The following is a 22,327-nucleotide window of genomic DNA, read 5'->3' as shown; positions in this document are numbered from 1 at the left end:
GACCCCTAGCGTCCGGAGGCCGAGCTTTCACGGGCTCTGGCCGGGACCTTGCTCTCTCCTGCGTGTTTGTGTGGAAGAGGCGGCAGGTGATGAGATCGCAAGCAGAGCCCATTCTGGATGGGTCCCAAAGCCCATCTAGTCCAACATCTCGTTCTCATAGTGACCAGACGGATGTCCATGGCAAGCTGATGTTCAACCTATGGATTGCAATTGTAATTGAGCAAGCTGTAATCTCTTCTGTAATGGACGGTGCTGAGCTAGGAGACACGTTCCATTTATCGGCTGCTTCTTAATGTTTGCATTTAATACTGACTTGTTTGTGATTCCGTTCTGATTTCTAAGCCACCTTGATATAAAATAAAATTCACCAATTCTCTTTTTAGCTACAATACGGTTTGATGCCAGAGACAGAAAATGCGGGCGTTACCTCCAGGAGAACAGAAAAGTAATACACCCAATAAATTTATAATGTATTTAATGCATTGGTCTTCAACTGGTGGGGAGGGACACACTAACATGGCCTGATCTAAGTTGGTTTGCAAAAGCAGCACTACCACCCCAGAAATTAAGAAATTGTTCCCCAAAATGTATGCCTGGGTGCTGGGTTGGAAAAAGCTGGAGGCAATTGCTTCAATGCCCTGTGTACAACCATCTAGTATTAATATTAACATACACAAATACCCAAAACTAGCTAATATGATGCAATAGCAAATACTTCCTACTTACAACTTGGATTCATGTCTAACACAGACCAGGTATGCAACTATTTATCTTAATGGAGATGGTAGAGTATTGCTATAGGATTGGGTGGCTGGTTTGGCTAATGCCTGTGGATCCCAACCAGTCTGTGATATTTTTTTAATCTATAAAACTGTAGTCTGTGGTAGAAGGAACTGCTGAACTGGCCAAAGCAGTTTTTTTGTTTTTTAAGTTAACAGCCCTAGCTGGGCTGCTAAGCACCTTTTTTGTTACAAGAATAGAGAGTTGGCCATGTTGCAATAGGAACAAGAAGCTAATGGTGCTTCCAGGAAGAGATGACATATTGTAGGTAGGAGACTAGCCAAGAGCTAGTCACAATTTTTAGTCTGGGCTGAAGCTGCCAAAAGACAGGAGGCCTGACTTTCTCTGTGTGCTTAATCCATAGCTTTGGGTTTGGAGAAGCTTAATGGGGAAGCAAGATCTATTCAAGTGTTAATGTCATTTAGTGAAGTTTTTAATGTTTGATGTTTTATTGTGCTTTTGATTCTCTTAGGAGCCGCCCAGAGTGGCTGGGGAAACCCAGCCAAGTCGGAGGGATTTACAGTATATAATAATAATTTTTTGTTGTTGTTATTTTGTTATACTAAATCATAAAATCACCAGTGAATCGTGACCTTCACTGCAAGGAAACTGAATTGAGGTGTGTGCAACAGTATTACAGTGAGCAGAATCATGGGATAAGGAGACCTGGGATAGCAAGTTCTTTAATTGTATGGAATTATTGCTACTTGGGGGACGTGGGTGGCGCTGTGGGTAAAACCTCAGTGCCTAGGGCTTGCCAATCGTATGGTCGGCGGTTCGAATCCCCGCGGCTGGGTGAGCTCCCGTCTTTCGGTCCCAGCTCCTGCCCACCTAGCAGTTCGAAAGCACTCTTAAGTGCAAGTAGATAAATAGGTACCGCTTTATAGCGGGAAGGTAAACGGCGTTTCCATGTGCTGCGCTGGTGCTGGCTCGCCAGAGCAGCTTCGTCACGCTGGCCACGTGACCCGGAAGTGTCTCCGGACAGCGCTGGCTCCTGGCCTCTTGAGTGAGATGGGCGCACAACCCTAGAGTCGGACACGACTGGGTACCTTTACCTTTACCTTTACTATTGCTACTTCATGCTGCTTTCAATGACTTTAAATGCGGATATATGCTACACTATCAATCTGCTTTAATTCGTGTGTATATATACTTTTTTAACATAGTCACTGCCTAAGCATCTTACAAATATGCTAACATGCTCCAGTACACCATGTGACTAACGATGTAGATATAAATAAATAAAACTAACCACCAGGAGAGGAGACTGGACAACTGTTGACCTAGTAGTAGTGCATTGGTATAGCCTACAGTAAAAAGCTACTTCGTGGTCGTGATGGAACTGGGTGGGTGAGACGGGAGCAGGATCTGCAGAGAAGCATGCTCAGTTTCTTAGTATGACAAAGGGTGAAATAATCTTCCTTTTTTACAGATGTCCAAACACAGTGTTCCGTAGTTCTCCAGATGTTCTTTCAGGATGGAATTGCATAGTACAGTACCACAGTTTACATTTTTCACAATTGTAAATAGAAATATGACATTTCTTTAATTCTCTCATTAGTTTCTGTGTTAATTTTTCTAGAAGGGTGACATGCAATGCTGTTCAGCATAACTCCCATCCTGCTCTTTCTACACATTATTGTCCTTGTTCAAGTGGCAGGTGGCAGGTTGCTATTGTGGTGTGTAAACAGATTCAACTGCAGTGTTTAATTCTTTACTTTCTAAATCTTGCTTGTCCATAAGTTACATGAACATATATTCTATAGTTGGAAATGAAAATAACATTGGAAATATATTAGTAAAACACTTGACAACCCAAGTAGTCTTTAAAAATGAATTACAAAGGCATGCCAACAAATAAATGGTTAACAGACTTCATAGAAGCAGTCTAGAAATAATTACACCAGAGGACATACATGACCACATGAGGTTTATTAGATTTTGCAAAATGAGGTTTTTGCAAAAGGAACCACATACAAAACACCTTTTTACTATTCACCTGCTATCCCACCCTATACATCACTTTTCATAGCGGAAGTGGGCAATATGGGAAAATTCTATGTTCTACCCATTAAATTTTAGACTTGATACTGATTTGTCACTGTTGAAAAGTCCAGCTTGGCAAATATGAATTAAAGAAATTCAGAAACACCAGCTGAAAGCTGTTTTAATGGTTAAGTCTATCAGCTTTCTGAAACTATTAGTTGGGAATGATGAAAACTTCAAAGCATTTTGAAGGTGTGACACAGATACAGTATTTCTGCAACAGTCACTCCTTACAGATAGAATTATTAATGCCAGCTCAATTTCAGCCCTCACCTGCAAAGCAATTGTTCTGAATCTTTTGTATTACATCCATTAGCTTCAAATAGAACCTTTCAACATGTCGACAGAGATATAGTCAGACCTTAACATATACAATTAGATGCTGAGAGTTTATCGTAGTGCAAAGTCTACTGAACACAACAGAATATATCATGGCCCGATTCTAGAGAGGAAAGAAATACATGCCCAGGAAAAAACTCAGATACAAACAGGGCTTTGCTTGCTGTTTTTGCCACAACAGTTCCTACTACTAAAGAGTAAAGTTGGTTTTTTAAACTGAGCAGAATCATGTCTTCAGCGCGGGGAACTGCCACGGCAAACACCTCAATCCAAGTGCACAGATGTCTCCAGTGCATCTATATTTACTCTAAAAACTCTTTTCTTCATGTAACAGATACAATTAGAACAATGAAACTTGGGTCAATGAATGCAGTATTAAAACTATAACGGAGGAAAGAAGCAAAATAAGGAAAACAGCTTCTTTTGATTATCCAAAACAAAAACAAAAAAGTGACCGCCTCTAAAAAGAGAAGCGACATTCGCCTCTATAATCACAGAATGATTTCAGTAACTTAGGGGATCACAACTACATGGGTAACACCTATCGTTTACGATGGCCACTGTACCTCCAGAACATTTATTCCCATTAATTCTTAAGGTCCCAGGCAAATATCCACTCATCCTTCAGCATAAAGGGAACTATTACATAATTTCTCCCAGCCTAATTTCTCACTGAATACCTAAGCCTGGTGCCAATTACTTGTCAGGGTGGCAGGTTCAGAAGTGAACCAGGGATGGCAAACATTGCACACAGCACTGAAGCAGAGCAGAGAAAGATGGGGAGGGCGAAAGGAAGGTTGGGTGTGCATGCTCTGTTAATCTGGGCTTCCTCTGAACCAGCCTTTAAATATTATAGGGTTCTTAATTTATTTGTATTTATTTTTTAGTAATAAAATCTGTTTTTAATGGTAAACAACAACTGTGATTTACTGAAGGAACTTAACTCTAAATAAATAAATAAATATGAAGGACCACCAGCTAAAACCAAGTAAAGACTTGTTTTATGGTACTGACCAATAGAACGGAATCTTTCGGAAATGAACCAATCAAGAGCATTTACCTAGAATTGCCCTAATGGTTTCGATGGAAGACGCTTGAAGTATCTGTTTCAGATGGGTTATAAAAACTTACTTGTGAGTCAGCATTCCCATGTGAAATGAACATGTAAGCAACTGTACAAACTAATAATTTGATTAAAATTATGGTTAAAATCTGGTCTGTACTCTTACAAGTCACATTTCCCCCCTGCTACTGATAAATGTAATGATCCCTTGAATGTCCAGACAGAAGAGGCTGGACTCCACATGCAATATTCTTGCAATGGAAGATATAGGAAATAGGAAGCAGAAACCTGTGTTAGTTTACACTACAATGAACAAAAAAAAAAGCACTTGTCAAGTCAGAGGAATGAGCAAAACTTGTGACATTTTTAGGTACGAAAGTATAGTTACTCAAGAGAGCAGCTTTTAAATCTGCACTAATGCTGTATATTGCATTAGATCATGTAAACACAAGTAATTAAGATTCCTAGTCAGGTAAAAAAAAGATAACAGGCAATATCCAATGGAAGTCAAACTCAAGAGTAGGCTAACTGAAATGAAGGACTAAAATTCACTGATTTTAATGAGTCTACTTTGAGTATGATTAATGTTTGATATCACCCAGTGAATGCTTAATGGGAACACATAAAGTTGAATTTCACTGCTTCGTCTTAGCTCTTGCATTCACATCCTAAAATCAAACCTCGCTAACTACAAGAAAACAAAGAGAATACTACCCCATTTAAGGAAGACATAAAATGATGATTATATCCAGCCTAATTCTATTGTAGAATCAATCTTGGCGCTGACCATATTTTGGTAAGACTATCCTGACTGCTAAAATGCATGAATTGAGGGATATAAGCTAATAAAATAGGATATTCCTATGATAAGCTTGTATTCAGAGCATTCCTTCCATGAACAGAAAGTTCCATTTGGAGGAAAAACAGAGACCCATCAGAGACTCCTGCTGGGAAAAGGGAGAGGGTAACAATTTTTCTGATCTCCATTTCCTCCTGTGCCACCCCCGCAAGTTCTGGAGAATCCCCAGCCCTCTGGTATAGGAGGAACACAAAAATCACCTCCCCCAACTTTCCTCCAGCAGGAGCGTCTGATGAGTTGAGTTTTGCTCATGGAATCCTTGGATTCACCCATAAAGACTAACATAATTCTATTCAAGTAGGAGACCTCAGCTGCACTGTGCTCTCAAATCATAGAGCCAAAGGGAAAGGTTACAGTTTCAGGGTGATTCCTTTTAATTGGGGTGGTGGACAGAAAGGACACATTTCAGTTTTACAGAAAAGTGTGTCATTGGACCATTGACCAATATTTGCATTTGACCATCCATATCTGAGATCACTCTGCACTGTACTCAAAATCTACCAATTCAGCTTCAAAGCCGGGACTTCAAAGCTCTTCCCTATCAAAGTATGTTTAAGCTGCACCGAACCAAGTATTGGATATAGGGTTAACACTGTTTATATATCCAGAGGCATGTATGAAATCAAGAGTGACGCAGTCCAGCTGAAGTATTACACCAGGTTCCACAGCTATCATGGCACTTCAGGAACCAAAAAACACAAGCAGTTCATGGCAGAAGATGAAAGTAAAGAAATAGACACAAAGGTCTGTAAAAACATCCCCCATTTTGCTGTAAGTGTCCATGGAACGACTAATCACTTCTGCAGGGATCCCAGACAGTAAAAGAGCAGCAGTCAATACCGTGGTCTTCGTTTTCTTTTCACTCTGTATAAGAAATAAAAATTACTTCCTTTTTCACAGCTTTCATCTTTAAGCACCTTATCAGAGCTTTAATACATTAATTTTTATTTTTATTAGGCATTTTGTGGTTTTATATCTTGATTTTATTCTGTGAACTGCCCTGAGACCCCAGGGTATAGGGAGGTATATAAATTCAATTAATAATAATAATAATAATACATTTCATAAGGTTACCTAATATTTTACCATACACTTCTCAAAGTGCATTTAAAAATGCCTCTCAAAGGTATTTTCCTGTAATCTTGGTTGCTTGTTTCTATTATGATGAGCTCTTTCTGTTCACAAATAGCAGGTGGTGCTATTCTCTTACATTCATCAGGCAAGGGCAGAGGCTACAGTGATGAAGTAATGACTTTGGGACCTGGAAACGGTGTTATCACACTGGAAATGGTTCCTTTCTTCAAAGTTCCATTACATTCGCTTGCCAGTTGCCTATACTAAAAGGGATTTTTGTCCACTAATTGTTACTTAATAAGTCCTTTGTCACCCACATTTGGTAATTCTCATGTTTCACTCAATACAACTCTCACAAAAACAATGATGACAGCAAAGGAAGGTTAGCTGAAAATGTCACCAGTTTGAAAGAAAAGTCAGATATTTGATCAATACACTAAAAGGTGAGAAGACGACATGAGGCTGTGCATCAATCCCTGGGCAAAAATGTAAAGCAAAGGGGGCAGAAACCTCATGCCCAGGGTCTCAAATGCAGCCTCCTGCAAGGCTTTTAAATTCAGCCCTCATGAGTCCTGATCTCTCAAGAGCTTCTGCCTAGCTAGAATGTGTCCTTGGACTGCAATGATGCACCTTGCTTGCCTGGATGGAAGATGGAGAGAGGTGTGTGTAATTAGAAACATCTGGCTGTTGTGTGTGGCTGGAATGTCACCTTCCGTACAAAGGTACATACCATGTCTGTTTCTCTGCCCACTTTTGGCATCTGGAAGGCTGCCAACACAGGAATGTGGCGCTCAGGCTGAAAAGGGTTCCCTGCCCCTGATATACATCAAGAAGGCCAACATCTCCCACAAAAGTTATTCAAAAGTAATCTGCAGAAAAGTGATTAGTTCACTGGATTCACAGTCGCAAAACATGGTGGGGGAGAGATAACGCTCAAGTAAACATTGTGCTCTTTTACATCCAGCTGCAATCCTACATACACCAACAGGAATGAGACCTATTCAATCAAGGGGAATTTTCTACCCACTTAGAATTCAGATGATCAGTCTATCACATAAATATTATTGTCAATGCCATAAGAAAATCTCAAGATGAAAATACATGGCCTATGCTACAAAAAGCCTCTGAGAAATCTGCCACAATATGTGGCCTGGTCAGTGTTAGAAACTGGGATATGAAAGCTAGGAGCTAAGTGGCACCTTAAATCTATGTTATGGGCACAACAACGGAATGTCTAGGCATGCTTTTTTATAACAAGAATACAAATATTATGTTCATTTATCACATGGTCTAGTCCTTCCTCTGCCCATCCCCCTAATATTCTTAAGAGGGTCTTTTCTCTAGTCTTCAGAGAGTAGCTGGAAGTGGGGAGGCAGAAAAAGGTCCTCCTTTCCTTCCACTCTGCAGTTTTAATCGAAATCTTAGGCGCAGTATTGCGCCCAGAGCTCAGAAAACTGCTCGTGCTAATGAAATTCCCTGTCGCAATATGCACCTAGAAGAATGGGAGTTTGGAACCCTGGGACTGAAGTCTGATAAAGGCTACTTTACAACAATGATGCCACCAAGCTTATGAATGGTGACTTCCAGGAAGGGCAAGATCAACCGATTAGCTCATCTTACAGGGCATTCCTGTATTTTCCTATTCAGAAGTAAGCTACATGGAGTTCAGAGAGTGGCTCCCAGGTAAGCGTGCCTAGAATCACAACCTTAGAGTGCAGTCCAAAACACGTTTACTCAGAAGGTATTCTAAATTTGAATGTAACTTACACCCATGAAGATCCTCAGTACTGCCTCTTGCCTCTGTAGCTGACTACTCTCAAGTATTCAAAATGTACATACACAAAATGCAAACAATTGCTGATCAACCTAAATTAGCATTGTATTGTCATTATCTGCTATGCTGCATAAAAGCTAAGAAAATTCTAACACGGTGCTTTCTCTGTCAAATCTTTTTTTAAGTTTAGACATATTGATAATCCATTTATCCTAAAAAAAAGGTCTTACCTTTGGGAAATACTTCGACAACCCCATGTATGCAAGCTGTAAGGTAAGAAATGGAGCAAATATTGACTGTGGGGGGAAAAAACAAAAAAGTTAAATGAAACAGAAAGTAGTAACGAGAAATTCACATTGCTACATTATTTCAAGGAAATAGTCTATGAAGTGTTTCAGCCAATTGATTAGAAAATATAGAGAAGAGAACCAAATTTCAAAGCACCACTGTCAAAACAGACTGAATTTATATTTAAGGAAAATCCAGAGAAGTCACTAACAAATATTTAACGTAATGGTACAGACTAATAGGGTTAGAGTGCTATAGTAATGTCTAGGAACGTGTCCATTCAAAAAGTCCCCAAGGAAAACTTTCAGAAGAATCATTCAGTCAATAATCAACCTTGCACATAATTAAACAATAACATTCAAATTTACTTTTGAATAATTTAAAGCAACTTGATAGTAGCAATGATTAGGCACTGCACTTTATATAGTTAGGAAATGCTTTTCTGCTTGATTATCCAGTTCCCATAAAAACGAGCCTGGGAATCTCGAAATGGTTTTGATAGTTTTGTATGATTTTTGACAAATGATTAAGTAATTTAAGATAGCAGTCTTCTTCATTTTTGATGTCTAGGAATTTGTGTCCATATCTTGCCAACTTGACCTCAGTCCTAAAATTAGATGGTTACATCTTCCTTAAGGGTTCTGATGGCAAGAAAACTTTAGCCCAATTGCTTTGGAGAGGCTGCTTCATGTGATTAGCTCACAACAGGATTAAGACAAGGTGAAACCTAGGCATATTTTGTAGTTAAGCTTCATGCATAAGGCCACGTTTGTTCCACTATTAAATGTTAACACTAGCTAGTAAATTGTCAGCTGTGTTTTAGCACCATTTGCATAGACTGGAACAGCACTTGGCACAGCCTGAAAAGCAAACAACACTGCTGGCAGTCCTGGGCTTCCAGGACTACCCATAGCTTAATTATTGTCAATACAGAAGAGCACCAAAGTACAGTAATTTCTTGATGCTTTTGCTAGGCCAGGGCTTACAATTTCTTGTGGTTCTGATCCTCTTGCCAAACACCATGTGTCTTAAAATAATCATTGCTCAATCATCACTACTTAGGACAAGCCACTGTTGAAGAGCGGATAGAATTATGGATTTGGGCCTAAATCCAAATCTCTACTCAGCTATGAACTTGATGGGTGGGCCTAGGGAAAGTTGTTACTTTTCTCCGCATAAATTCCTTATCTGTCAAATGCAAATTCCACTGTCAAACTTTCTGGGCTAATCAGTAAGGCAACCAGGTCAAATAAACAAGAAGAACTAAGTTACTAAGACTTTTCTTTACTCACCAAGTATTTGCAGACAAAAGCTCTAACTCCAATAGCAAGTAGCGCACACCCCACTAATCTAAAAATGCGGAAGGAATCAAATTCCTCCACCACATTTCCATTTTCCTGGCTTGGCTTCTCACTGATAAGTTGGTTTCTTAGCTTCATCGCTTCATCAAACCTCGAGAGATACTGGTCTAACCCGTGGCGAGGTGCTCTCTGCGGAACCTCCATCAGATCCCCTCTGCTGCGCTGTCGGAGCTCGCCAGTGCCATTATTTCCAACCTCGGGAGTTATGCTAAACAAGTCCTTTTTCTCTCCCTTGTGCTCTATTGCACTGCTTGCGTGGTCGGCTGTTCCTGCCAAACTGCAAACAGTGTCACCTAGCACAACCCGTTTGGAAACCGGAGTGGGAAGAGTGCTTGGTTTATCTTGTTCCAGCTGAAGTTTTGATTCTGAATGGCTGTCATCATCTAAAGAGGAGGCAAAAAAGAAAGGAGTCACTATGCTAAATATTGTAGGTTACTCTACAAGACCTAGGCTAGTAGTCTTCCATGTTTTCAAACCTGGGACCCACTTTAAACCAAAACATGCATCTGTGGAACATTTTATTCTTTTTTTTTTTTAACCATATATTTGTACAGCGGTAGGGCTGCTGTTGTGACCATCTGAGATCAGGTCATAAACTGATAGTGGATTCCTACAGACTAAGGTCCTAGGCCATGCAGCTGTGGAACTAAGCACTGTAAGGAAAACAGGGGTCAAACAAGAATGGCATATACTTTTCACATTGAGCCTAATAACACTCCTCCTTCCTGCCCCAGCTAAATACCTGCTGTTTCTTTCATGTCTTTGCGCATTAAGGAAGTGGTCTGTGCAGTGATACACTAACAGATAGCCAAGGCTTTAGTTATTTATACTGATTGTTTTATGAGTTTGAAGTACTGGTTGCTTTATGTGTTTTATTGCAGTAACCTGTCCTGGAGAGTCATAGGGCAAAGGGGAAGGGCATAATTTTATTAACTAAATAAAAATGAAGCATAATACCATTTCAAAAAGATACTAAGAGTTGGTGCCCTTTCCCTTGCAGACCTCAGCCTACAAAACAGCTCACTTCAAAAGGACACAGGACAGGTTACTTGCTGGCTTTTGAAAGAAACACAAGGACTAGGTGTTCAGTGGTAATTTTAAAAAGGATTGCACTGCTTGCGTTTTATTGCTGGTTTAATTTTCATACTATGTGGACAGCAGGAGAATTTTTTAAAAAGTCAGATAGAAGCCAACTTTCACAATCAGAGCTCATGTCTCCACCTAATTTGGGGGGATCCCCTCTCCCACCTTCATCCCCCTGCACTACAGCCCACTCCAACCAAAAGTATTCCCTAATCCTCAAGAGCAGATTTTCATGAAGCTAGAGTGGTTACTTCTACCAACTCCATTCCATGTGCTTTCCTCTGGTTCCATTCCAATTACAGTAGTTTATCGAGGCCAAATAACCAAATAATAAATTTTCCACACATATTTTTTTCCTGAGTCAAATAGATTGATTGCAGAGAGACTTTTTGCCAAAGCTCTTTAAATAACTCATTTTGCATATAACAGTGGTTTGGAGAGAAACAAGTCATACCAAGAAGGATTTGTGACTACAAACTAGAAAGAACAAAAGTACAAACCAGAAATGCGATCTTTAATCTTTTAAATGTATAAACATTTCATGCCTATTTTTTCCAAGAACTGTGACAGAATAATTAAAAACACCATTCTACAGGCTTTCCAAAACTGCTTTATAGCACACATATGAAAAGTCACAAAGCCTGCCAAGGAGAAAGCTGACCATAATGGGTTAGTTTGGACAGAACACTAACCCACAGTTTAGCGTTGCGAAAGCAAGTCTATCTTTCTCCCAGGCTCACATGCTTTCACCCAACCTCTCCCAGAGCTTTCCATTTTTTATTAGTCACAGCTTCTCATGTCATCTAAGCTCAGTCAAACTGTGTTAAGATAGTTAACCATAGTTAAGATTAGCCATAGTTCAGGGTTTGGACAACAAACTAAACTGGTTAATCTAAAATGAAGCATCTGTTCCCCTTAGTGTTGGCCAGGAAGAAGAGAAGGAAGGAGGGCATGTTTGTGGGGAAGAAGCAGTGCTAAACCCTTATTTAGCACAGGGGTGGCTGCCACCCAGGCCAGCTTTGGGTGTTCCTGCAACTCTTTTTCTAGAAAAAAAGTACTGGTAATGGTGCTGCAATGATAGAAAGCTGTAAACCTGATGGGGATGAAAATCACCCTCTCCCTGGCCTTCAGACCAATACAGTGGTGCCTCACAAGACGAAAAGAATCCGTTCCGCGAGGTTTTTTCGTCTTGCGAAGCAACCCTATTAGCGGCTTAGCGGATTAGCGCTATTAGCGGCTATTAGCGGCTTAGAAAAAGGGAGAAAAAAGCGGAAAAAAGTGCAAGACTCGCAAGACGTTTTCGTCTTGCGAAGCAAGCCCATAGGGAAATTCGTCTTGCGAAGCACCTCGAAAAACGGAAAACCCTTTCATCTAGCGGGTTTTTCGTCTTGCGGGGCATTCGTCTTGCGGGGCACCACTGTACTTTGATGATCCTCAGCTAATCTCCACAAATCAGCTGAGGGCAAAGTACACACATGCAAGTGTGCATGAGTGAGGGTATGGGGTGCCCACACCCAGTGCTGACCTGTAGCCTCTAGAGGTTTGGCCAATACTGAATGTGACCCATGGGACAAAAAATCTTTAGCAACACCTGGTTCAGGGACTCTTAAGTGCTTCAAGTTGTCATCTTTCTTCAGAGGATTACTAGCACCCTTAAACTAAAAAGAAACAATTTCAATCTCCAATATTTCAAACACACTAGAAGGATGAGCATGGCACCAATACATACTATGGAATCTCAGCTCTGAAAATATTAGAGAGTACTGGAAGGACCCAGAAAGAATCAAAGCACGTAAACACCTGCAAGCTCTAATGATTTCCACAACTCTCTTCCTCCTCTTCTTGACCAAAAAGTACTAAAAGCAGGAGCTACTGTACAGCTTCCCCACCTAAGTGTTAAGTTACATTCTCTGCTTTTAAATGCAGCCAGAAGCACAGCACATTAATAAAACTATCTACATATTCAATAGGAAATCAAGGAACATGACAAAGATTTATTATGCAAGCAGTAGGCAAATCATCTTGGTCTCAGTTCCAAATTTAAAAATGGCAACACAAGGCAAACAAGTGTTACAAGTTATACTGTGAACTGGAAACATTATCTAAATGATAAATAATAGGAGAGAGACCAGTCAGCGTGTTATACTGCTGAGGGTTAAAGGAGTAGATTCAAATTCCTGTACTCTCGAAGTTCTCTCACATAAAGCTTTTGCGCAGTCAGACCTTCAAGCTTATTGCAAGGATACACCCACCCAGGGCTTCTTGGTGGTAATAGCTGTTTTAAACCCATATGTCATCCAAAAAAACTAATAAATTGAGTGAATAAATAAGCAACAGGTGAGATAAAAATGATTCAGAGAATAGAACTATGAAAAAAATTGTTGATTTCATTCAGTAATAAGTATTGAAATAATTCAGCATGGTTTGTTGGCACTTTCCCCTCAAATATAAGAGCGTTCAGCTTTCTCCATTGCAAATGGGAACACAAATCCTGAACGAAACACACTGTAATTTATAAATTGTGCATGATCCGTTCTTCCCAAAGGACGTAGAGGCAGGTGTGACCATTTTCAATGCTGAAACAGACATCCTTGGATAGCATGAAAGAACTTGATTTATCTTCAAACAAAGCACCTTTACTGAAAAGGAGGGGGGGGGAGCACCTCAAATAAGACGAATGCGATATATCGCTCGGGGAGGAGGGGCAGCGTCATTTTGAGCGATCAGATTAGCTCGTTAATATACGGACTATGTTATCCCATTGTTCGGGAAGGACTTGACGGGGAAAGAGGGGCGCGTGTTGAGCTCCCACCCCCGGCAAGGAAGGAAGGAGGTCATTCATAAGCGCCCTGGCAAGGCAGGGGATGCCCAGCGCAGTCAAAAACCGCCCCCCCCAAAGCCACGCCCCGTCCTCACCCGCCTTTGGCCGGTGGAAGCCCATGATCCGGTTGATCCGATCCTCCGAGTTCATCAGCAGTTTCCTCCGGCGAATCTCGGCCCGGCGCTGAGAGGCCGTGAGTGCGGGGGCCGTGGCCGAAGTCGTCTTAGGCCCCTCATGGCCGCCGCCGTCTCCTTCCAGAGGCTCCGTTTCCATCCCTAGCAGCACCGAGGCGGCGGCGGCAGCAGCAGCAGCAGCAGCAGCGAAAAGCCCTCGAGCTTCCTCTCCGCAGCAGGCACACAATGGGGGAACGGCCAGGCCCCGCTCTGACAACCCTTCGCTAACGCGCATGCGCCGCCGCCGCCGCCATTTTAGGTACCGCCTCCAGCCGGTGGCACGAGCGGCGCCATCTTGGATGCGGGTTGTGAGGACAGGCTTTTACTTGTAACCGCGAGAGCTTATGGCAAACCCCCTCGACGGGCTCGTAACCTGAGGCTGTTTTCGCTGGAGGATGGCGCCCTTCGCAAAGATGGCGAAAGCAGCCTCGCGAAGAAGTGCTTGCGCATGCGCGCTGGAGGGAGAGGCATTGATAGCGCCGGGGCGGGGATGAGGCGTATGCAATGACCTCATACAGCAAGGGTGGGTGGGTGTCACAATCGCTCCACGCTGTAGCATTTGTCCTAATGCAGGAGATGGTGGCATCTTCAAACCTGACTCTACAAATGTATTTGGGGGAGTGACACAGAAAAATACGACAGTTACTCGAGGAAATGTAGTCTGCAAATCCTATGCACTTGGGAGTAAGCACCAGAAGTCCGCAATCGGATTTATTTTTGGAGTTAACATTTATTAGCCCAGCATCCAAGCTGAATAGCCTGATCTCAATTTATGAACGAACAACTGCCAACAGCTATTGCATATCGATTTTTACTTTTGCCTTTCTCATATTGAAACACAAATTTTAGTGTTTATTTTTTTCGTTTTTTAAACAGCCTTTTGGTTTCTTTAAAGAAAAATTATCACGCACCCATTTTGCTCCTTTAAAACTAATATACCCTTTTAAGAAATTTTGAGCAACGTGCACCTTTATCTGAGGAAATACAGATAACTTGCCCATATTTTAAGGATTTGTCTCATTCAGATCCCGTTTTCATAGCTCTTAGCGTTTTTATTTGGTCTTCGAGAAAATGCCTGCTAATCACATCTCTCATGGAAGCTTGTGGTATTTTGTGGAAACATATATTAAACAGAGCAGCAAGTACACACATACAAGGTTTTGTCTCCCTCTCCTATCATGAGTGTCTAAAAACACCTGGATGCCTGGGGGTCAGGGATGTCCAAGATAAAAGCAGGAAGAGCTGTATTTAGTTAAGAAATCTAAGATTGTTCCAAGGCTCAAAGTGTAAACTGACTCAGCTATGCAATGCATACAAAGATGTTTCTCATGCATAAAATTACAAAATATACATTAATCTCTTTACTCTTTCACAACCCTAACAAAATCTAAAGCAGACCCTCCAGAATTTGACATGTGAAATCATAAACACCAGCACTTAAAATATAATAAAGTGTTCCTTACTATGGAGTGTTAAAAATGACACTGTTAGAATTAAACCATGCTTTCTGTCATCTTGCTTGGAGTTCCAAACCTAAGAGCTGTTTTGCAGATAGACAAAGTCCTCTGATGGCAAGAGCTGTTTGACAGTGGAACAGACTACCTGGGAAGGTGGTAGACCAAAACCTCAAATGTAGTGGCCATCTGTCAGGAATTCTTTAGCAGTGATTCCTGCATTGCAGGGAGCTGAACTCAATGACCCTTTGTGTCCCTTCCGACTCTACAATTCTATACAGCCGCACCTCGGTTTAAGAACAGCCCTGTTTACGAACTATTCAGTTTATAAACTCCGCAAAACCGGAAGTAGTGTCCCAGTTTGCAAACTTTACCTCGGTCTAAGAATGGAATCCGAACGGTGGAAGGGCACCAGCAGCGGGAGGCCTCATTAGGGAAAGCGCACCTCGGTTTAAGAACAGACTTCTGGAACAGATTAAGTGCGTAAACCGAAGTACCACTGTACTAATAAACTTACTACAGCATCAGTCTTCCTAGTACTGTTAGGAGAAATATTTTTCTATGGTTCATATTCTCCCTCCTCAGGCAGAACCATGAATGCCCTCTGCTTACAAAAAGACTAGCACATACACATTTACAGGAACACTTAACTAGAACAGTGAAGTCATTTACAGACAGTGTCGTCATATGGATAAAAAAAAAAGTCTAGCAGGTGAGATCATTTGGTCCAGCTAATAACTTAGAAGTTAAAATTAAAATATTAGTGCCCATTTCAAAACCCTACTGTTGCAATAAAACATGTCACACTTAGCCACCTCTTCTGTGGCTTAAATTTGTTTTGTCACACCTTTGTAATTGCAATATTTTGATTTAGAGATCACCATATTTTTGTCTGAATATAAAAGGGACTGCACCATTCTTACTGGAATTCTTGAAGGGTGATTTTAGAAGTTCTAAAGCCTTGTCAAGTAATTTGAGAAAGCGACTGTGTCATTGTGTTAATGTGTTCCAAAGATAACACAAAAAGACATACTCAGGCACCTTCCATTTAATTCCATGTGTTCCCATTCTACTTTCTTTCCACTGCTCTCTAGATCCTCAAAACCAATTAGGGGTTGTTTTTCTTTGCTGCACTCACCACCCCCACCAGCAATCTCTGCATAAACATGCAAGTCTTCTACTCACACTTCTATGGTTACACAAGTAAGGAATGCTGTCCCATCCTGCTATGCTATTATAGACTGGTTGTTTCCTAAATGTAGAAATCCTTACAGCTAGAGGATAACATTCATAAATTGCATTAAACCTATGTTTTTCAATTAAACAAAAAACAGCAATAGAGTCAATATACAAATGGGTGCCAAGGATGTCATGACATGTCTTTTGTGGGGGTTGTGCATACCTGATAGTTTCTGGTTGTTTTTAAAGTTTTGGTGAAATATACATTGCCATTGTAAATGCTCTTTTCTGAGATTTTGTAAAATCCATGCACCCCCAAATCTTACGCATGTTTACATTATATTCAGTGGCTGTAATCCAAACAAGCAAGCATAGGATTGCAGCATTAACATTTGTACAACATATGAAGCAATTACGGTTTTACTTGCTCGTTTTTTATCCTTCATTCCTCCCCTCCTTCTAAATAAGTGTTGTGCCAATGCCCATACCACCCCCTAAACAAACTTTTAGTTTTTCCTGGTGTGTGTGTGTGTGTGTGTGTGTGTGTGTGTTATATAATGAAGACATTTGCTTTTAAGCTCCTTTATGTGCACTAATGACTCTCTACTTGTAACTTTTTGTGAATAGGGTGGTTGGCAGTATCCTCGTGGGTACACTAAGTCCAACTAAGGCATCTGGAGCACTGGATAACTTTATTGCAACCTAAGGGTGTGGGCAAGCTGTTTAGAGAAGTGTAGCTGACCACAGGTCTCATTGTCCCTTGTCGATTATGGCTTCTTAGAGCTAGCTCAGGGAGTTGATTAGGTGGGTTCAGGAAGTGATTAATTCTTCAATAGAGAGTGAGGAGTACCATCTGTCATAGAGGAGGCAGTGACACATCTCCTCAAGAAAACCTACTTGGACCCAGAAGTGTTAATCTATTGCACAATGGTGAATATTTCCTTTTGGGGTAAGGTGGCCAGGAAGGTGATGGCAGTCCAGCTTCAGGCATACAATGGTACCTCGGGTTACAGATGCTTCAGTTTATAGACGCTTCAGGTTAGACTCCGCTAACCCAGAAATAGTACCTCAAGGTTAAGCACTTTGCTTCAGGATGAGAACAGAAATTGTGCGGTGGTGGTGCAGTGGCAGTGGGAGGCCCCATTAGCTAAAGTGGTACCTCAGGTTAAGAACAGTTTCAGGTTAAGAATGGACCTCCAGAACGAATTAAGTACTTAACCCGAGGTACCACTGTACTTGGTAGGAAACTGATTCCTTTGATCCATTCCAGTCTGGCTTCAAGCCTGGCTATGGCACTAACACTGCCAAGTTTCCTGTGGCGTCCAACTTCTGTTTGTAAAAAGGACTGATGAAGTTCTGTGTGAGCTCTTTCAATTAATTTTATTGAGTAGCCAAATTTGATAAATTAGCACAGCTAAAATAAGCATTTGCATGTGTTACAAATGACTTTATACAGGAATAAAACAGTGAAAATTACAAACTGTAAAAAGGGGAACAAGTAAAACCTTGCCTCCAATTTCAGAAGAGCATGGTTTACAATTTCACACCGAATATCAATGTCTGAGTTCAGAAAACAAGGATTAATATTACAATATTTTACACTACTTTACAAAATCAAATTTACTATGTAAGGATTTAATCTGTAACAGGTGGACAGAAGCTTTATGTCACATTTGATGGTCCCTTCACATTCTGTATGATTATATATTCTTTTAAATTAATTTTGAATAAAAATAAACCTCATCATTATTGCAAATTATGAAATTACAGAAATGTAAAGGCTAATTAAAATGGATGGTTTTGATGCTGACTGAATTTAACATATCCATCAATCATACTAAATTGTTTAAAAATCTTAAAACTAGAAAAATAGAGAACATCTGTTGTGAACTGCCATGCTAAGATGGAAGCATCAGGGCCATTCTTGCCTAGTTAAGTTGTGACAGATCTTAAAAGAGACAGTTGTAAGTAAAAGTATAGCATAGGCAATTTTACACATGGGTCTGCCCTGCAATCCCTATTATTAAAAAAGGAGTACAACTTGAAGCAGATGTAGTTTTGTCCATCATGAGGAAAATTAGAAAATTCAATATTGCAAAAAAGAGTATGAACATTCTAAAAAGCATTCCTATCCAGACAGTATAATGTGCTCACCATCCTTTTTATTTTTGTTAAAGAGGTGGAGATTAGGGATTTATTCTTGAAATCATTTTCTCCCTCAGGTAGGCTAGTTCAGTCAAGGCCTATCATCCTGTCTTACAGGAAGTGAAACCACGTTTGAAATACACACACTCCACGACACACTCTTCAAACAAAGTATCTTTGTGCACAGGAGATAGCTGGGCATGGTGCTACATTTAAGGGCTCCCACCACCCCGAGGAGTGCAATCAAGCCTGGTGACACCAGTTATCTGTTCAAAATATTATGCGTGCAGTATATGGAGCAGTTATTCACCCAAGGGGTGCTGGATGCATTTGTTATCCATCCACAGTACCTGTGCCTGAGCCAGAAAAATAATCTAAGCACACAATCTATGCACAAATTGTTCTTGGTATATTTTGTACACTTTTGTTTAGAAGAGTCAATGGAACTATGGTCAAAATAATAATATTCAGGTTTTGATTTCCAGTACTCACAAGCACGCACTGCATTATGATCACATGCTGAAAATGTGCATATCATTCTTGATAGCAACCTCCATAACTGGATTACTACTATAAAAAAAAGAATGACACCAGCAATAAGGAACTTCTCTTTTGCAGATTTCAACAGGTATTTTAATCCCTTTTGAAGAGGGAGATTCACCCCCACCTGTAACATGAAAGTAAACAATTCTATAAGCAACCTTTTATAGACCACTCTGACACACTGGATAGATTAGCAGACAATGTTGTTAGAAGTAGATAAGAGTTGGTATTCCGATTCGAAATGCTGGTTTATAAACACTACAGTTCTTTAGAGAACTTTAGTGGCTTTTTGTGCATGTAATGCTTACCCATGCCCGTCACTGAGGACATTTCAGTTAATCTTCTATAACTGAACAAAAGCAACGGTCTGAAAAAATGGCTGCAAAGTATCATTCCACAAAAGGAACACCAAGGAAGAAGTGCAATGGAAATATATTTCCGATCCACTTTTCTTGGGAGAGGAGAAGAGGTGTGAGAGAAAATAGAAATCCAAGACAGCTACAAGTTGAAGTTCTACCATGGATGAAGGATGATACCAATGCTGGCTGCTTGTATGGTAATCTACATAAAAACACTAATGCTGTTTGCCATGATTTATTTCACAGTAGTTTCCTGGGTATGAGTAAAACTAACGTTTATTATTCTTGCTTATACTATGCAGAAAATGGGATTCTTGCCTATTAAGCGGGATTTCTGAAATCTTTTTCCATTAAAGCCACAAAAATTCTTCCCTGCATTTTTTCAATTTTAAATGGCAGCATGTTAGATGCTCATCTGGATTTTAGACAAGTTACTCAACACTGTTTTTAACGTGATGATTATGGCTTAGTGTCACCATTAAGCACTCGTATTAAAAATCTTAACTGAATATAAAAATGTGACTTTATATTTAATCAAATGCAATCCATGACTTTTGGTTGGACAGTCTGTTCCCCTATTTACTTTCAATTAATGAATTAAGACTTACACACATCATGTTACTATCGAAGACAAGAATCCATGGTCACCATTTTTGTAGCCAATTCAGGCCATGTGATTATAATTCTCAATGGACATAGTGCAAGTTCATGGTTCTTTCAGGTACTAGAATACTGGTGCATCTTAAAGCTTTTTAAATGAATTGTTTCATATTCATTTAAATCCAGCCAGATCCCTTCACGTTTACTCTGCCTTGCTTATCATAATCCATTTTGAAAAGCACTAGAAACTAAGTTCATTAAATATTTTGTTCACCACGAATTGTTTCATTGCTTCTTTAAAAATGTATTTTTTAAAAAATTAGTGATACATATTGTATAAATCAAGACAATATAGTTTCCCTGCAACTCAGTCTTGGGAGGTTTGAAATATAGCAGCAAAACAAAGCAGAAAAACCAAAACAAAAAGTTAGAAACATAGTATTTTGAACAAAAAAAATCTTGTATAAAGGTTCAGCTCTTCAATATTGCCTTTATAATGCTACTTACAGTGAAACATTCTGCAGCAAATTAAAAAGGCATCCAACATATTCAAATGGATTTTAATTGTTTGAAGTACAAGATTTGGTGGTCCTTTTATTTGCTTTGTTTTTCCTTTCTTTCTGAAAATCACAGTGAGATTCTCATCAACTGCATCAGGCCAAAAACTTTATAGGAGCATTACAAGCACAAGTGTTCTGTATGCAGGAACGGTCCTTTGAAAGGGGCTCATTTATTCACTTGCTGCTGAATATGCAAAAGGAACTCATAGTACGATAATGCAGATTCTGTTCTGTCTTCTATCATATTTTGCAGGAAACTTGGTTTCCATGGACTTTCATCCCTTAAAAATAAAAGCAAACAGAATTTCATGAGCGTCAAGACTTTTTAATGCTTTATTCCTAGAAAATATTTACAATGTGAATTGTCTGATAAAAGCAAAATCTGTTTTGTTAAAACCACTTTCGACATAAGTAGGAGGTGGAGTTGCGGGCTCACGCCCCCAACAACCACGCGGGGCTGTCTTCAGCCCGCGCGACCTGGGGAATCCTCGGGCCGTGTCAGCCCCAGGGGGCGTGGCCTGGGTCACTTAAGGTCGGCACAGCCCCGGGATCTCCCCTTTTCGTCCTCACAGCAGCTGCGGTTTCCCACCCACCCACCCACCCTCTAGGTTTTCCCTCTGACCTTGCTATGGACTTCAGTTGGTCGCCGAAAGGGGCCTGGTAGGAATTTTTCCACTTGGCAAATTGGCACTGGCCATTTGGTTTCTTCGCCTACCTCGTAGCAAATTGTCACAACGTCCTTGGTTTGGCGGTTAGGCATTGGTAGGGGTATTATTATTATGCAGATGAGTTGGAGGGGAGGAGCGCCATCACCTCCCCAAATATTTAAGGGTAGTCCAGTAAAGGATTCCAGAGGGCGTTGCCTCGTCTGAAACCTATGGAGGCTAGGGCCTAAAGTGCGCCCCTGAGTGGTGACCCCTCGGGGAGTGCCTAGGGATGTGCATCTCAGGGCCTCCCCTTGCTGGTGTTAACCCTTTCCGGTTTCATGCCGGATAGTCTGATAGGACCAATGCCTAAAGCCAATACCGCTCTTACCTGTAACCAATAAAGTTGTGGCCATTTTTTGCCCATTAACCTAAAATAACGGTGTCCTGTGTCTTCATTTATTCCAACTGGTGGGAGGCAGGAATCGCCATGCAACATGTCGGGAATCTACAGCATTAAAGATGCTCATGCTGTTTGCATGGGCACAAACTCTGATACATACATGGATAGGAGGAAGCAAATACTTCTTCATTCATGGCAGTACTTGGGACAGCCCTGTAGCTGTTCTTGCTATTGAAATGGAAGGGAACTACTGGCTTGTGTGCGAATTCCATGCATGCCACAACATGGCCATTTCAGGTAAGTACTTAAGGGTCTGAGCATCCCTCCATTTGTACACCCCTTAACACTCCCCATATGCCACCAAATATCAGTGTTGCTACCCCTTTTTACTTTCATTGAATGTGGTCTCACTCTATCTCTGCCAGAAGCAAGCAGGCAAAGAATGTTCCTCTCTTTAATAGGCGGGGTGCATGCAACAGAGGAAGTTTGTAACTAAGCTGTCCGCAGAGAGCCAGTTGCTACTTGCCCCAGGTGAGCAGCAAGCTGCACGGCTACCAGGTCTGTATGCTGATGATGCTGATGTAGTCTTCTCATATAAAAATGCCACTTACCTTAAAATATACAATATAGGAAAGAAGGGCCTTTGCTCCCTCAGCCAAGAGATAAAAGCAAGCATTCTAGAAGACTCAGCCGTATCAAGTTCTGGAAGTTGTGTCTGTCACAAAAAGAGCTACTGTGAATGCCAGTCAAAAATAATATCTAAAGTACTCAGGTTATTT

At 40.7% G+C, this 22,327-nt stretch overlaps 2 protein-coding genes and 1 long non-coding RNA gene across 4 annotated transcripts in view; 1 reads left to right on the top strand and 2 right to left on the bottom strand.

Annotated features, from left to right (window-relative positions):
• Positions 1-75: 75 nt before the first annotated feature.
• Positions 76-4,466, top strand: LOC309335418. Its single transcript, XR_014153490.1, has 2 exons — positions 76-212; positions 2,213-4,466. It is a non-coding gene; the product is annotated as an uncharacterized lncRNA (long non-coding RNA).
• Positions 2,698-14,114, bottom strand: CAMLG (calcium modulating ligand). The gene is made up of 4 exons (XM_081850426.1): positions 13,584-14,114; positions 9,516-9,967; positions 8,166-8,231; positions 2,698-5,951 (listed from the first exon to the last, which is right to left on the bottom strand). The coding sequence occupies exons 1-4, from the start codon at positions 13,894-13,896 to the stop codon at positions 5,769-5,771; spliced, it is 1,014 nt and encodes a 337-aa protein (XP_081706552.1). The 5' UTR covers positions 13,897-14,114; the 3' UTR covers positions 2,698-5,768.
• Positions 14,115-17,648: 3,534 nt separating this feature from the next.
• SEC24A (SEC24 homolog A, COPII coat complex component) overlaps positions 17,649-22,327 on the bottom strand; it is a 34,186-nt gene continuing 29,507 nt past the window's right edge. For both annotated transcript variants that reach the window (XM_081851165.1, XM_081851164.1), the window contains exons 22-23: positions 22,160-22,263; positions 17,649-20,782 (exon numbers count right to left, since the gene is read on the bottom strand). In XM_081851165.1, the coding sequence (XP_081707291.1) occupies positions 20,668-20,782; positions 22,160-22,263 (219 nt within the window). In that variant the 3' untranslated portion in view covers positions 17,649-20,667. The remainder of the gene's footprint in view (positions 20,783-22,159; positions 22,264-22,327) is intronic.

The sequence above is a fragment of the Podarcis erhardii genome (genome assembly GCF_964252035.2).
Source record: "Podarcis erhardii genome assembly, chromosome: 2".
Classification (NCBI taxonomy): domain Eukaryota; kingdom Metazoa; phylum Chordata; class Lepidosauria; order Squamata; family Lacertidae; genus Podarcis; species Podarcis erhardii.
Note: the sequence above shows the minus strand (reverse complement) of the source record. Positions and strands in the feature narration are given on the sequence as shown.